Raw genomic sequence first — 15,838 nt, 5'->3', positions numbered from 1 at the left:
TTGGATCTAAAATAGAAATGTTTTTGTTATCAGATCAAATCTTTGAATACGGACACTGTTTGGTAAATGTGTTTATGTGAAACAAATTTCTATATGCACTGGGTTCACCATTCAATTTATTATTGGTTGAATTTCATGTGGTTCTTAGTCTTGAACGGGTTGGCACTGCGAAAGCTCGGTCAAGCTTTTATCTTTCATTTAAATACTACTTTAGGAATTTTGATAAACTATAATAATATGACTTTTGGAAGATGATATACTTAACTAATCTTTATGATGAATATTATGCGATGTATGGCTTAGTATTATTGTGTTATATGTATGGCATTTGAGGATCGTTGATGTAACTCTCTAAACTTGGACTGGACGTCTAGGGCGGGTTTAGGTGTTACATTAAGTGGTATCAGAGTCAGGTTTGTCAACACTCGGACTGTGTTTTGGCTCATAATGTGTGAGAAAATTAGTTTGGTGATAACTTAGTATCTGAGTTAATATGGAAAAACTGAAACTTTAGTGAATGACTAAGCCTCTAATGCTAATCTTGTAAGTATTTTTGTTCTGTTATAAAGATTGTAATACCTAAACTGTTGTTTGGTTAAATGTTTTGATGTGAACTGGTGAAATTATCTTGTTCGATGTTTGAACTGATCTATGCACTCTGACATTGTAGCTAGACTGCAATAATGAGTTTGCGTGGTAATCATGAACGTGGTATTCGGGGGCTTTGAGGACGCCAAGGATGAGCTCGTACAAAGTTATCCTCTATGGGTAGTGTACCCAATTTGGAGACTAACAAGACAGTGAGTACTCTTATTTCTTAGACTCCGACGGTTGAGGACGACGCATTATCCCAGGCCATGATTCGAGCACTAGAGAGGGTCGCAAGGACCCATTCGAGATCAGGAGGTCGAGGGTCAATTATTAAATGAATTCGGTCGAATGGAGCTAAATTATTCAGGGGCGTCATAGGAGTCGCTCCTACTATTGTTAAATATTAGCTTGAGGCTACCGAGCGTATTATGACTAATATTGACTGTACTCCCACTAATAATTGAGGGGCGCTGTGTCTCTACTTCGGGACGAAGCCTATCAGTAGTGGCTGACAGTAGAGTAAAGTACTCACCTAACAGGTTAACTGATATTATTTTAAGAACGCCTTCTAGAGTAAGTACGCGGAGGTGAGTTATGTTGAGGCTCGTCGACTCGAGTTTCTGAGCTTAGTTCAGGGCGATCAGTCGGTGGTGAAATATGAAGCCAAGTTTTTAGAACTAAGTAGGTATGCACGGACTTTGGTATCGTCTGACTATGATAAGTGTGTGAGGTTTGAGAAAGGATTGAGATATGATCTACGAGTTCTAATAGCTCTTCAGAGGGAGTGATTTTTTGCAATTCTGGTTGACAAAGCAAAGATAGTGGAAGAAGTGAAGCGCATTGAGCGCAAACGGCGGGACTGGGAGAGGGATCAGAGTAAGATTAAGAAGGATTCGGGTCCTTCTGGTTCTGGTCAGTGCCCTAAAAAACGGTTGAGGTTTGATCGGCCCCCGAGGGTCGATGCACCAGTTGTAGTGACTGAGATTCAGCTGTTCAATGATTGTGGGAAACGCCATCCGGGTGAGTGCTAGAGAAAGTTAGGAATGTGCCTCTGTTGCGAGTCGCTGAAGCATCGAGTTAGGGATTACCCTCGTCGACCAGATCTGATGTCAGCTGCGGCACAGACTTCAACTTCGGGTTCTGTTGAACTTCCGAGAGTGGTTCAGCAACCACCTAGAGGTCACAGTACTGGTAAAGGCGGTAATAGTTCGGGGAGAGGACAGAAGGCACCAGGTAAAGGTGCAGGTCAAGCTGAGGCTCGTAAACAGGTACCAATTTATGCAGCGAAGCACCGCGAGGATAGCGATGATGCTGATGTTATTGCTGGTACCTTCTTTATTCATTCTGTTCCATACTATGCTCTCATTGATATTGTCTTTACTCACTTGTACATAGTTAGTGTTGTTTCTACAAACCTAGGTTTAACCGCTGAAAATATTGCTAGAGAGTTTTCTGTGATTAGTCCTTTAGGTTAGTCAATTCAAGTTGATAGAGTTTACAAGCGGGTACCCTAAAGCTCCAGGGTATGGTATTTCCAGTTGACCTGATGGAATTACCTTTCAATGAGTTTGATTTGATTCTGGGAATAGACTAGCTTGTGGAATATCTGGTCAGTCTAGATTGTGTAACTAAAAGAGTTACATTGAGAACTGATGAGAATGATGAGGTGGCCATGGTTAGTGAGCGTCTAGATTACTTCTCTAATATAATCTCTGCTCTTGTAGCAGATAAGTTAGTCTAAAATAGGTGTGGGGCATACCTAGTGTACGTATCCAATTCTGCCCCCGTAAAATTTTTTGTGGGAGATATTTGTACTTTGAGGGAATTTTTAGACGTCTTTCCCGAGGAATTGCCCGGAGTACCTCCGGATAGAAAGGTGAAGTTTGAAATTGACCTGTTACCAGGTACTGCTCCGGTGTCCATTGCGCCTTACCGCATAGCATAGAAAGAACTGACCGAGCTGAAAGCACAGCTTTAGGAACTTCTTGATAGATGATTCATTCAACTAAATGTGCCTCCGTGGGGGGTACCAGTGTTATTTGTTAAGAAGAAAGATGAGTCGATAATGATGTGAATAGATTATCGACAGTTAAACAAGTTGACAATAAAAAAATAAACACCTGTTACTGAGGATTGATGACTTGTTCAACCAATTTCGAGAAGCGTCTGTCTTCTTCAAATTCGATCTGCGTTTCGGTTACCATCAACTCAAAGTTAAGGAGACTGTTGTGTACAAAACCACATTCAGGACTTGTTATGGACATTACGAGTTCTTGATGATGCTTTTCGGTTTGACGAATTCTCCGGCGGCGTTTATGGATTTAATGAATCTGGAGTTCCAACCGTACTTGGATAAATGTAATGATTTTTATCGATGACATCCTAATTTACTCTAAAATTGAAATTGAACATGATAATCACCTTCGTATTGTACTTCAAGTACTCCGAGAAAAACAATTGTATGCTAAGTTCAGTAAGTGCGAGTTTTGGTTACAAGAAGTCGCTTTTCTGGGTCATGTGGTAACTATGGAAGGGATTCGAGTCGATCCCAAAAAAATAGAAGCTATAGTTTAGTGGAAGCAACTGAAAAATGTAGTTGAGCTTTTTAGTTTTCTAAGTTTAGCCTGTTATTACCGACGGTTCATTGAGGATTTTTTCTAATTGTGTCACCTCTAACAAAGTTACTATGCAAGAGTGCTCCGTTTGTGTAGTCTGAGGCACAACAGGCTAGTTTTAATAAGCTCAAGTTTGTTCTGACACATGCTCCTATTCTAGTTCAACCAGAATCAGGTTAGAAATTTGTGGTATACAGTGATGTGTCACATGTCGGGTTAGGATGTGTACTTATACAAGATGGTAAGCTGGTCGCTTACGCGTCGCGACAACTTAAGATACATGAGGGTAATTACCTTATGCACGATCTTGAGTTAGCCGCGGTTGTGTTTGCTGTGAAGATCTGGAGACACTATCTATATGGTGAAAGGTGTATCATGTACACCGATCACAAGAGTCATATTTGTAACTTAAAAAGAGTTAAATATTCGGCAGCGCAAATGGGTTAAATTACTTAAAGATTATGATTGTATGATAGAGTACCATCCAGGTAAGGCTAATGTGGTGGCTAATGCCCTTAGTCGTAGAGTGATGATTGATCTGAGAGTAATGTTAGCTCGTTTGAGTTTGGTTGAGGATGGGTGGCTGTTAGCAGAATTACAGGTTAAACCGATTTGGATGGAGCAGATTCGAGGTAAATAGTTAAGCATTGAGTCCTTAGTTCAGTGATTGCAACATGTTGGTTCGAACGAGACTTCCGATTTTAGCTTGAATAGTGATAATGTATTGTGCTTCAAAGGTCGAATTTGTATACCTAATGATAAAGAATTGAGGCATTCGATCCTACAGGAGGCGCATAGGAGTCCCTATGCTATGCATCTTGGTGGGAACAAAATGTATCGGGATCTCCGAGAGTTATATTGGTGGCCCGGGCTGAAACAGAAGGTAGTCGCTTTTGTATCCCACTGTCTAATGTGTCAAAAAGTTAAGGCTGAACATCAGTTGCCTTCCGGATTACTTTAGCCAGTTAAGATTCCATAGTGGAAATTAGAGCAAGTAATGATAGATTTTGTTAGTGGATTGCCTTTAACCCCTACTAAGAAAGATTCAGTTTGGGTTATCATTGATCGGTTGACCAAATCAGCCCACTTCATTTCTATCCGAATAGATTATTCCCTACAGAAGTTAGCTAAACTGTATATTTTTGGAATTGTGAGGCTATACAGGGTTCCAGTCTCAATTATCTATGATAGAGACCCACGATTCACATATCAGTTCTAGAAGAAAGTTCACGAGGCTTTAAGCAGCCGACTTAATTTTAGTACTGCGTATCACCTTTAGACTAACAGACAGTCTGAGCGAGTCATTCAGATTCTGAAAGATATGCTTCGGAGTTATGTGATAGACTTCCGAGGTAGTTGGGATGAATATCTACCATTGGCTGAGTTTGCATACAATAACAGCTTCCAGTTTAGTATTCAGATGGCACCGTACGAGGCCTTGTATGGTCGTAAGTGTTGTACTCTGTTATGTTGGATAGAATTAAGTAAACGTTAGATATTGGGTTCTGAGTTGGTTTCTGAAATCGAGAGTACTGTGAAAGTGATTCGTGATCGCATGAAAGCAACCTCTGACAGACAGAAGTCTTATGCAGATTTAAAAAGAAAGGATATTGAGTTTATTGTAGGTGATCAAGTGTTTTTAAAGGTATCATCGTGGAAAAAGGTTCTCTGATTTGGACGCAAGGGCAAGCTGAGCTCGAGGTTCATTGGACCTTACCTATTTTGAAGCGTGTCGGGCTCGTTGTGTATCAATTAAAATTACCGTTAGAATTAGAACGAATTCACAATATGTTTCATGTCTTGATGTTAAGACGGTATCGATCTGTCGACGAATTCGAGTTACGACTAAATCTAACATTTGAGGAGAAACCGATCCAGATCTTGGAGCGTGATGTTAAAGTATTAAGGAAGAAAATTGTTCCTCTAGTAAAAGTTTTGTGGTGGAACCATGGTATTGAGAAGGCCACGTGGGAACCTGAAGAATCAATTCGACGGCTGTATTCGTATCTATTTGAGTCAGGTGAATTTCGAGGCCTAAATTTCTTTTAGGGTAAGGGAGTTGTAACGCCCCAAAATTTTAATAATTTAATTGTGAGAACCTACAGTAATTAAATTTCTATATCTGTGATCCTGTGCTCTGCTTTTGTGTTTAAGGTCTGGAGTTCAAATTGTATTGTTAAAAGTTTTATCCTTTTAGAACAACCCCTATCCATGCGGCGGTATATGATTAAGTGTAATTCTGTAAGAATCACTGGTTAAGCATCAGCCAAAAGAGTATTATACCTCTATGTATATTTATAGGGTTGGAACCCCACTCTAGTGTAAGTCAAAACCCAAAAACAAGATGAGTTGTATTAAAATATGAATAATTATTTGGATTTGGTACAGTGTGATGAAAATTTTTGAACTATATATTCCTAAATTATATCTAAAAATAAATAAGAGATATGTCAAACTTTCACCATTTGTGTATTCAATATTTACCCATAAAACTTTCTCATAGCAACAACCTTTTGCAAAAAATTTTTATTACTACCTTCCAAGCTCAACAAAGTAAATCCATTCCATAATTACTTATATATGTATGTATATATACACGCCATGATTATATTATACTTACAATATATTTTAAACATTTATGATTTAATGTTAAAATACTTACAATAAATTTTATTTAGTTTCAAGTTTATTACTAAATATTTGGTTTTAAATAATATTTCATAGAAAATAATTATAAGGGCACGTTTGGTTGGGAGGAATGGAATAGAGCAGTAATGTAATAGAGTTGTAATGGAATAGAGTTGTAATAGAATAGACCTGTAATGAATAATTCAGTTGTTTGGTTGAATGGAATGGAATAGAGTTGTAATAGTATTCTTGTGTTTGGTTGAATGGAATAGATGTTGTAATAGCATAAAGAAAAAGACTTAAATGACTAAAATACCCTTAGTAGAATTTTTTAGATAAATGATTATTATTTTAAATTTTAATAAAATTATTATTAAATATAATTTAATAAAAATAATAATAAATAATAAATAATTTAATCATATTTTAACATAAGTATTATTAAATACAATTTAATAAAATAATATATAATTTAATAACATTCTTAATATTATTATTAAATTATGAATTAATAAAAATCATAATATATAATATTATAAAAATAATATATAACTACTTTATTATTTTTAAACACATATTTAATGTGCTAAATGTTCTATTATCCATTTATTTTTTCCTTGCACTCTTTTTCTTCCTTTACTAAATTTCTTTTATCTTTTATATAATAAAAATCAAGTTTATATAATCTTCAATTGAGTTAATTGGAAGATTCGTCTACAACCATGGTGAATCAACATATTATCATCTTTATAAACATATCATTTATATTTTTATATAGTTAAATTAAAACACTTGTTCCTTATCAAACAACTGTAAGGAAAGCCACTCCAAGCTAAGGTGCTATACTGTAAACAAGCATCAAAAGAGCACATAAAATATATATTTCAAAGTTTCATCTCAAATTGGATTATCCTCCACATTCATGCAACCAAACATTGCAAATGACACACATATCTACATACAATTTACATTCTGATCAACTACATGTTGGAAGAATACTCAATAGATACTTTTTGAGTAATCTTTCAAACCACGGCCTTTCCATGCCTCACGGTATACAGTCCCAATGATGTCTCTGAACTCCTGTTTGTCCTTGAGAGCCCAGTTAATCTTGGTATTATCGATGCCAAGATCAATCATAATGTGCTTGTTTCTGAAAAAAAAAGTTCACTTTACATTAAATCAGCTTAATAGCATCACATTCAAACTGTTTTATTAGCCCTATCCGACAGCTTAATTAACACCAATTTACATTCCCTTTAACAACGAATTTAACCTTTTCGATCAGCAACAAAAACTAATATTTAACAACTATTGTTTTTCTTTTATTTCATACATGCAGCAGACCAATTGCTCTACATATTACAACACATTCAAATAAGTATTTATATGCTGGAATAATGAGCTTTCAAGCTGTAGTTTCCAGCAGTCATTTAAGCATTTAATTGTCAAATTTTCACTTCACTACAAACAACCGAACTTAGTAAGAATAACATAATATTTTAGCTACTAAACTCGATTTATAAACCCTACAACCATAGCTTACTGCATGCAAACTTGAATTTAAACATGAGAATTTGCAAAGTTTCCTTTGAAAAACTCACTCACAAGCACATTCAATTTGTCCTATTTTGGACAGCACAAGACAGCAACATGCAGGGCATTTGTATCCCGCAACAACACACTCAATAGTATTAAAATTTATTAGTTCATCACAGCAACAATCCATGATTTTTAATCCAGTAATACTCAATTATTTGGTCCCAAAACTGAATAGCATAATGCAACAAATGAGACTGTCTTTACAGCCCTCAATCAACATGAAAATAGAACCATTAATTTGTTCAAATTTTGGACAGCAAAATAAGGGCACAAAATTGGATAGCAGTAATTTTTACACTATTTCCGAGCAGCATTTAAACTTACAATAAACGAATCTAGCTAATGCCAGATAGTAAGTAGCCTTGAAAATTTAAAGAATATTTTCAGCCATTAAATCAAAGTCGAAACATCAATTCTAATTTAATATATATATTTTAAGCATGAAAATAACAAAATGAGTTTAAAGAAAACTCACCATTAGCAACACTCAATTTGTACTTCTAAAATGACAAGTCATTCGGCAAATAAAACGCAGTTTACTCATTAACGACACATCATCAATATCAATCCCAGAGTTATACATTTTAACCACGGCACCAAAGCACTATAAATCACAGCTATAACCCCTCCTAATTTGTCATTTGAAGATACCACAATTTCATTATTAAGACCGTTTAAATTACGACAATTAATCCACTTTAGATAATGGTTTAAGACAACATAAATACTTACATTTTAATCAAGATCAAGCAGTAGGAAATCTTAATTATAACTATGACATCTTCTAATTTCAGCTTAGGACATTAATATTTAATCACATTAGAAGTAAAAAGATAAACCCAAATACTGAAATTGGGTATTTGAAGATTTCAACAATTACCCAAACATAAACTAGAAAATGGAAATCCATTTAACCTAAAACTGAATTAACCCGAACATATTCATACATGTAGACCAACACTATACAATCCAACCATAAAGTCGACAACCGGAATCCATTTGACCTAAACCCAAATTGATCCAAATACAAAATGACCAAAACATGAGCTTCAAATCCAAATTAGCTGGTCATAAAACAACATAAACTCAAATAATAACAGTCCGAACCCAAATTGGCAAAATCTAAAATAAATGAAAATTTTAAAACTTAATTTGATTCAATCTACATTGTTCCTATGAACCCAAACTGACAAACTATTAGATCTATAAAGATGTATAGGAGATTACAACAAAATTCAAGCTAATATAGGTAAACAAATAGATGAATCGCTAGAAGTAGAAATTTGGGTTGATTAAAATTGTATTGATTAAGCTAAATCAAAATCGTTATTGAAATTTTGAAACATGATGATCCATTTTGAAGCATCATAAAAGGATTAAAATGATTTTCGAAATAATTCAAAATAAGTGTAAAATGAAAGAAAAAGAGTTGAATCTTGATGTTGAAACATGTGAAGAGCAACAGATCTAGCGAATGAATGGAAATGGATCCCCAAAGACCAAAGGCCTATGGCGTAAACTTAACGTCGCCAATTCTCGAGTTCCTTCGGTATTTCTTTCCAAAAAACCCTTTTCTTAGGATTTTGGCAAAAAAGAGCCCTAATCGAGACTCAAATTTTGATTTCTCCAATCATGAGGAAAATCCAATTCACATACAATAGTAAAAGCGAAGATTACATCAACATGTTTTCACACCCCAAGATTAAAAAAACCAAAAAGTTAACAAAATTATCAAGAAATAGATTAAAAACTTGAAAATGCCTATTATTTCTACTAATTTAACAAAAAACTAGAAAAAAAATCAAAATTGGAGAAGAGTTACCGAGGGAGGATGCCGATTGTTTCACTTCTCAAGTTTCCATCTCAATCGAAAGCCTTGTTAAGGGTTGGAGTTAAAAAATGAATCTTAATTGAAGGCCTTGTTAGGGTTTATCAAAGGAGATAGAGTTGGTGATAATGAAGCATGAAAAGAGGGAGACAAGTTTGGAATAAAATAGGAAGAAGAATGAAAAAAGCAGAGATTGCTTCAGACGTGAGAAAGAGAAGGGTAAAGTTGAAAGTCTCAACATAATTTTTTACCCAACCATTCGTTGAATCCCTATTCCGTGGGGAGGGTGCCGAATTGTAAACGGCACTTTTGCGTTGAATAAAGCCGTATTGAATGAGGCTGTAATAACCCATTACACCCAACCAAATAAAATTTTAATGGGGGCCCACTGAATTCAGCTGTAATGCTAAGCCATTACAGCTAACCAAACATGATGTAAGAGATTTTATTATAAGATTCTAATGTATTTATTATCCCTCTGGCGTACCTCAACTCAAAGTGCGGTACAACATAAGCAATTGTACCCAAAAGCAACCAAACCCAAGCCCAATCTTCAAAGTCCAGACCAGAGCTTGGGTTGACTCCAGAAACTACCTCCACTCTCTTCTTTACTCAACCGCCAATCTCCTCCTACTCCTTCCTCCTTCTACCTTGTTTTAAGAAGGGAGCAATTTCAAGTTGAGAACTAAAACCGAAGGGGAAATGATGGATGCAGATAAGGCATTGGAGTTAGTAAAGAGCGGAGCTACGCTTCTCCTCCTTGACGTCCCTCAATACACTCTTATCGGCATCGACACTCAGGTACTTTTCCGCCCCCTTCCCTATCTCTCTTTTGTTTCTCAAATTATATTTTATTCCACCTTTTTCTTTTCTTTTCTTGTTATTTGCAGGTCTTTTCTGTGGGGCCTGCTTTTAAAGGCATTAAAATGATTCCTCGGGGTGTTCATTTCGTCTTTTACAGCTCTTCCACCAGGTTAGTATCAAAATTATCAGCCAAAAGCTTAGCACTTTGTCAACTGAATTTGGTCATTTTTGTGGGTGTTGGATCTTGTGTGCTTAATGAATGGAGCAAGTTACTTTATGATGGTTTTGATTTGTAAAGAGGAAGCCTATCATACTGCCTTTGAAAATATGAGGTAGTGGAGAATGCTCCTGGCAAGAGGAGGATGAGTAGAGATACAACTCTAAAATCACATTTTTACTTGATTTTAAAAGTAAAATTAGCAATGGTGTAAAATTATCCTTATAGCCAATCACATGTAACTGAAAAGAAGAGAATTTATTGTTATCGTGCTTGGTAATTACTTGATAGGATCGTAGGCCATCATCACTTAACAGAAGATGCAGTTCAGATTAGCATTATATGTTATCTCTGAAAAAAATCACATTTTTCATTATTTCCTTATATATTTTCATTTGGAGATCTATATCATTGGCTTTTATTGGTTAACATGCAGGGATGGCAAAGAGTTTTCACCAATTACTGGCTTCTTTATCGATGCTGGATACTCTCAGGTGTGAATGTCTTCGAACATGTTTGTAGAAAATTTTGGTAGTAGAAAAGGGAAATACAGTTTTCTTGTTGCTATTAAATAAAGTTGAGGAAGGAAAACAGACTTTTATATATATATATATACAATATACATGTAATGCTATTCTGTCAATTGAGTCTCATATTTGTTGTATGCTGCTGTATTTGTTTTTCTAATGATGGTGTTTTTGAGCACTTATATTATCTAAACTAGATTAGTTGATGTATAGCCATCTTATGCATCTTCTTTGCTGAGTAAAAATATGGACTGGCTAGAGTTCTAATTTAGCCATTTGCTTGTTCCTCAGTGATAAGTTAGAATCTTTCAAGATCATTAACTCAAGTGAACACAAAGTTCGTTGTTAATTTATCTCAGATTGGGAGCTTGACATAACTTGTAAGAATATATCCTACCATTGGCAGGTGGTTGTTCGTATGTGGGATCAACAAGAGGAACGCTTAATCAAAATGCCAGAAGAAGAGGTCTGTATTCATGTTAATTGTGCTTCTTATATTCTTTTCGATGATTCATTTAGATATTGATACCTACTAGATTGGTAATGGAAGTATTCTGTAATATGGGATTCAAGCCCCAAAAGTGGGGTTGTTATCTTGTCCATTAGTTTTTGGTCCATTACTTTCCAATACATTAATCATCATTATTTTTGTGTAGACCCACTTATGAAGTGTGCAGGTCATACTTATAAATGGCCAGTAAATTTGCATTGGATGGTAATGGATAGGAAAATAATGGAGTGGAGCTTGACCCCTAAAAGTGAAAGGCAATGCTTATTATTTTGGAAGATTTGAATTGAGCTATTTTTTCTTAATGTTATGAGCAACACTTCTTTTAAATAATGCGTTTAATTAGTTCATACTTCATTTCTGTTTCTAGGAAGAGAGATACAGGCAAGCAGTTAGAAGTTTTGAATTTGACAAGCATCTGGGCCCCTATGATCTAAGCCTTTATGCAGATTGGAAGAGACTGTTTAATTACATTACAAAAAGCACTATTGAACGATTAGGTTTGCTCTTTTTTAGATACTGCCTTCTGATCTCCATGTGTATGGCACTGTTTTTATGATGTGTGTACTTTTGCTTATGTATGGATGCTCATGCTTTTAATTCCTCACCTGGGCTTTCTTACATTTCTGTTTTATCATTTTTCTTGGTTTTAACAAGGGAATGCAGGGCGTATAGTGAGCTTAAATTGGAAAGTGTGGACTAGGTGCACAGCTCATTTACAAGACAATTTTGAATGTCAATTTGTACTTCATTCATTTTTTAGCAATGTAAAAAAAACTTCTTAGAGTTCCTTTAACAGTTTTTAATAGAATGACATTCTTATGGCTCCTTAAAGGACATTCTTATGGTTAATGAAATTTTTTGACTAGGTTTCATTGAAATGGATTCTTGTGGCTGCCTAAGATTCCAGTGTTCTGGGGTATCTCATGTGTTCCATGTTGCATTGTTTATGTTTAGTGATATGACAACTTTGGTGGGCTTAGATATGTAATATTATCTCTCCAATTAGAGTCTGCTTAGCATGATCTAACATGATACATCCAATGTGCAGAACCCATTGGAGGAGAAATTACGGTTACATATGAACATGGGATGCTGAAGAATACTTGTAAGAGTGCTATGGAGAGAGTTTTAGATGAGCAGTTGAGGAATAGTAAATTCTCTTCACCTGCTGAGGAACATCCAAAAAGAGGATGCTATTATACACCAATACCCCGTATCATAAAGCGCAAAGGAATTGAAAGTGAACAACTTACTTCTTTGAATCTTGACAAGGCAAGTGTTGCTAAGTCATGGTGTTGAGTGTTATTAAATTTAAATAGTTTCTAAATGGCATTTTCTCGTTTGACAGTAATTTTTTTGCTTCCCTATGCAGACCGAACTATTAGAGACCTTACTGGTGAAGGATTATGGTGGCTCTGAAGAGTCACTTCTTGGGGAGCTGCAATTTGCATTTATAGCTTTTTTGGTATGAACAGAATAACATACATTTTCCTCTAAAGTTGGATTCTGTTTGAATTTCACAACATGTGATTATCCTGCAGATGGGCCAATCACTTGAAGCATTCATGCAATGGAAATCTTTGGTTAGCCTTCTGTTAGGCTGTACTGAGGCTGTAAGTATTTATTTGCCAATTTTATATTCACATCTTATTGGATCCTTGATGAATGGTTGCCATGTATTTGTTGGTCTGTCATATCACCTAAAAGGGGTAGGGCAAATGTGAATGTTGTTAATTGCTTCTTTCAGTTTCATTTTTCTTCTCTATATTATATGACATCTCCATCCATCATACTCTATTATCATTATTGATTTCTGGTGATGGTTTTCTTGTCTCTTTATTAGGCAGAAGTAATTTGATGCTTTTTTGATGTGCTAGAATCACTCTTCTTGTCAAAGCACTGTTTGCAAACTTGAAGAGTTGAATCCTTGATAGTGACAAAGAGACTTAAAGCATGTTTGGATAATGTTAGGGCTATTATCCTTACTCTGGTGTCGTCCAATGCTTATAACTTCTTCAATTTACCCTCTGCAAATGACCTGGCTTAAAATGGATGCCACTATACCTTCCACTGTTGCATCGGGATCAGTAAAATATGAGATATTGTGGAATATGAAGAAGGAGCCACTTGTTCTCTATTACGATTTATTGGTTCTTTAATATTTAAGGATAAGTTAATTGATCCTCCATCAGCAATAGTGAGTGGAGATATACCAAATAAGAAGGAAACTCACTACTGAGTCTTCTTAGTTAGTCATCCTAATTGATTGAACTTTTAGCATCCGAATAGACTGCCAATGCTTGATGAGGATTGGAGTTAAACCACACTCTTGAACAATCAACACCTTCATCTGAAGCTGCAACAACTTGAACATTAATTTATATGAATATGGATGCTTGATTTTGGAAAATTTTATTGGTAAGAGATCCTAGGTCTGACCTTGGATGCACAAAAACCATGCTACTCACCGAACATTCTGTCTGCTGCATAAATGTTTTATTAGTTCCCTTTTTCAAAAGGCTTACATTTCCTCCATGTAAATTAAACTGTTTGGCTTGTTTCCATTGTTAAATTACTTAATGCGAGTATATAGCAAATGGATTTGTTATTTTTATTTGGCCTTGACTTTTCCGTTGTATATATTTTGCAGCCTTTTCAAACAAGGAGTCGGTTGTTCACAAAGGTAATTTTCTGAATTTATCGTTTCTTTGTCTGGGATCCTTTTTTGGGTAAATTTGCCTTAACTATATAATTCTGCACATTATGGTAAGAGCTCTATGCCTAGATCAAAAAATATTTGCTATTCCATTCAAGTTTATGCGTACTGAATTGGAGCTATCTTTTTTCTCTCTTAGTTTCAGTATATGCTGTCTGTCAACAACAAATGATTCCTTTTTTCCTGTCTTGATGTTTATAGTTTAGTGTTAATGTCTAACATACGTCAGGATTGTGACAGTTCATTAAGGTCATCTACTATCAACTAAAATATGGACTTCAGAAAGATCGTAGTGTTGGAGAGGCTGGGACATCAGCATTATTGGATGATTCATGGTTTTCTTCTGATAGCTTTCTGCACCGCCTTTGCAAGGTAGTTTCATGATTTTTAGATGTGTGGTTGTGCTGACTGATTCTTAGCATGATTATTTTGCCTTGAAATAGTTGAAACCTGCATCTTTTTGTCAAGTTCTGGCATTTAGTTAGAAATAGGAGCACCTGACTTATCGTTTCATTTTACCTAACTTTAAAGTAACCATTTTTCAGTAACATTAGCCTACACCAAAATTGATAAGTAGTTTGATGGTGGAATCACAGGATTTCTTTTCGTTAGTGCAAGATGCTTCAGTTGTTGATGGAGATCTTCTCTCATGGGTATGTGTTCTAAGCCTGGCTTTCTACGTTTCAATTCTTACCGATTTTATACTTGCCAAAACATGTTACGAGCTAGGAAGGTTGCTACACTTCACCTATTTCTTCCGTATAGTTATCCCTTTCCTATTTTTTTTTTCTCTCTTAAAAGGAGTCAATGGTGACAAATGGAGACTAGGCTTATTCATATACTACTTTTTTTTCTTCAATCTTTAACTAATTAAACCTGATTGTTAGATATAAAGACTGCCTGAACCGTGTGTATATGAAAACCCTTAAAATCCTTGGGTGATTTGGCTAGTATCTGATGGGAGAATGTGTATGACTTTTAGTCCCCTGCAATTATTTATTTGCAAGCGGCTGGTACAAGTAAATTATGTGAAGTGAAAATCCTGAGTTTCAGTATATGTGAATTTTGCAGACAAGGAAATTAAAAGAGCTGCTTGAAAATAGTTTAGGATGGGAGTTCCAGCAGAAAAGTGCAGTTGATGGAATCTACTTTGAAGAGAATGATGAGGTCTCTCTGATTTTTTCATGTTCATGAACTTCAATCTCTCTCTCTCTATATATGTATATAAACAATATCATCCCTCACCATTCCTGCTTTTAACTTGTGCAGTATGCTCCTGTGGTTGAGATGTTGGATGAGCCGAGCGGGAGCGAACCAACATCATCTTAGATAGTTGCATCATGTCTTATTATTCTTTGTTAATACATTAACGGCTGTGAGGGTAGTTTTCAACTTTGGTAATAGCAAGTCTGTGGTATATCAGTTTACGTATAGCCTATAGGATCAGAGGTAAACAACAACACTTGAAATTAATTCCATGTATAAATCAATTATCTAAACTACAATGAACTTCCAATCTTGTCTCAGAATTTGTGTGATCATGGACTGGGACATATGCTTAATTTAAGCCCTGAAATGCAGTGTTCGATAGATACAGCTATTTTTTACTTGCTGTTCTTTTCTTCTATTCTGCTTATCCTGCTTTGGTTAGAGAACTAGCAAGACAAGGGGTGATGCATTTATGATGAACTCCTTTCTCAAAATAGAAAATTGTCTAAAATTCATTACAATATTCATAAGATAGTAGTAATGGTTATTGAATTTATGTTTATTAAAAATTAATCAATAATTGAGTTGGA

General features: G+C 35.3%; 1 protein-coding gene across 1 annotated transcript; it reads left to right on the top strand.

The window, feature by feature from the left end:
- Positions 1 to 9,729: 9,729 nt before the first annotated feature.
- On the top strand, positions 9,730 to 15,666 carry LOC108467619 (uncharacterized). The gene is made up of 13 exons (XM_017768328.2): positions 9,730 to 10,065; positions 10,155 to 10,237; positions 10,722 to 10,779; positions 11,219 to 11,278; positions 11,691 to 11,820; positions 12,372 to 12,595; positions 12,696 to 12,788; positions 12,865 to 12,936; positions 13,974 to 14,006; positions 14,280 to 14,411; positions 14,636 to 14,692; positions 15,111 to 15,206; positions 15,309 to 15,666. The coding sequence occupies exons 1-13, from the start codon at positions 9,967 to 9,969 to the stop codon at positions 15,366 to 15,368; spliced, it is 1,197 nt and encodes a 398-aa protein (XP_017623817.1). The 5' UTR covers positions 9,730 to 9,966; the 3' UTR covers positions 15,369 to 15,666.
- Positions 15,667 to 15,838: the final 172 nt, after the last annotated feature.

The sequence above is a fragment of the Gossypium arboreum genome, chromosome 8 (genome assembly GCF_025698485.1).
Source record: "Gossypium arboreum isolate Shixiya-1 chromosome 8, ASM2569848v2, whole genome shotgun sequence".
NCBI classification, from domain to species: Eukaryota; Viridiplantae; Streptophyta; class Magnoliopsida; order Malvales; family Malvaceae; genus Gossypium; species Gossypium arboreum.
This window is presented reverse-complemented; position numbering and strand designations above follow the sequence as displayed.

Coding starts and splice junctions, on each gene's coding strand:
- LOC108467619 (XM_017768328.2), top strand. CDS start 9,967: ATGATGGATGCAGATAAGGCATTGGAGTTAGTAAAGAGCGGAGCTACG. Junction 10,780..11,218: donor TCGATGCTGGATACTCTCAG/GTGTGAATGTCT, acceptor TACCATTGGCAG/GTGGTTGTTCGTATGTGGGA. Junction 11,821..12,371: donor AAGCACTATTGAACGATTAG/GTTTGCTCTTTT, acceptor TCCAATGTGCAG/AACCCATTGGAGGAGAAATT.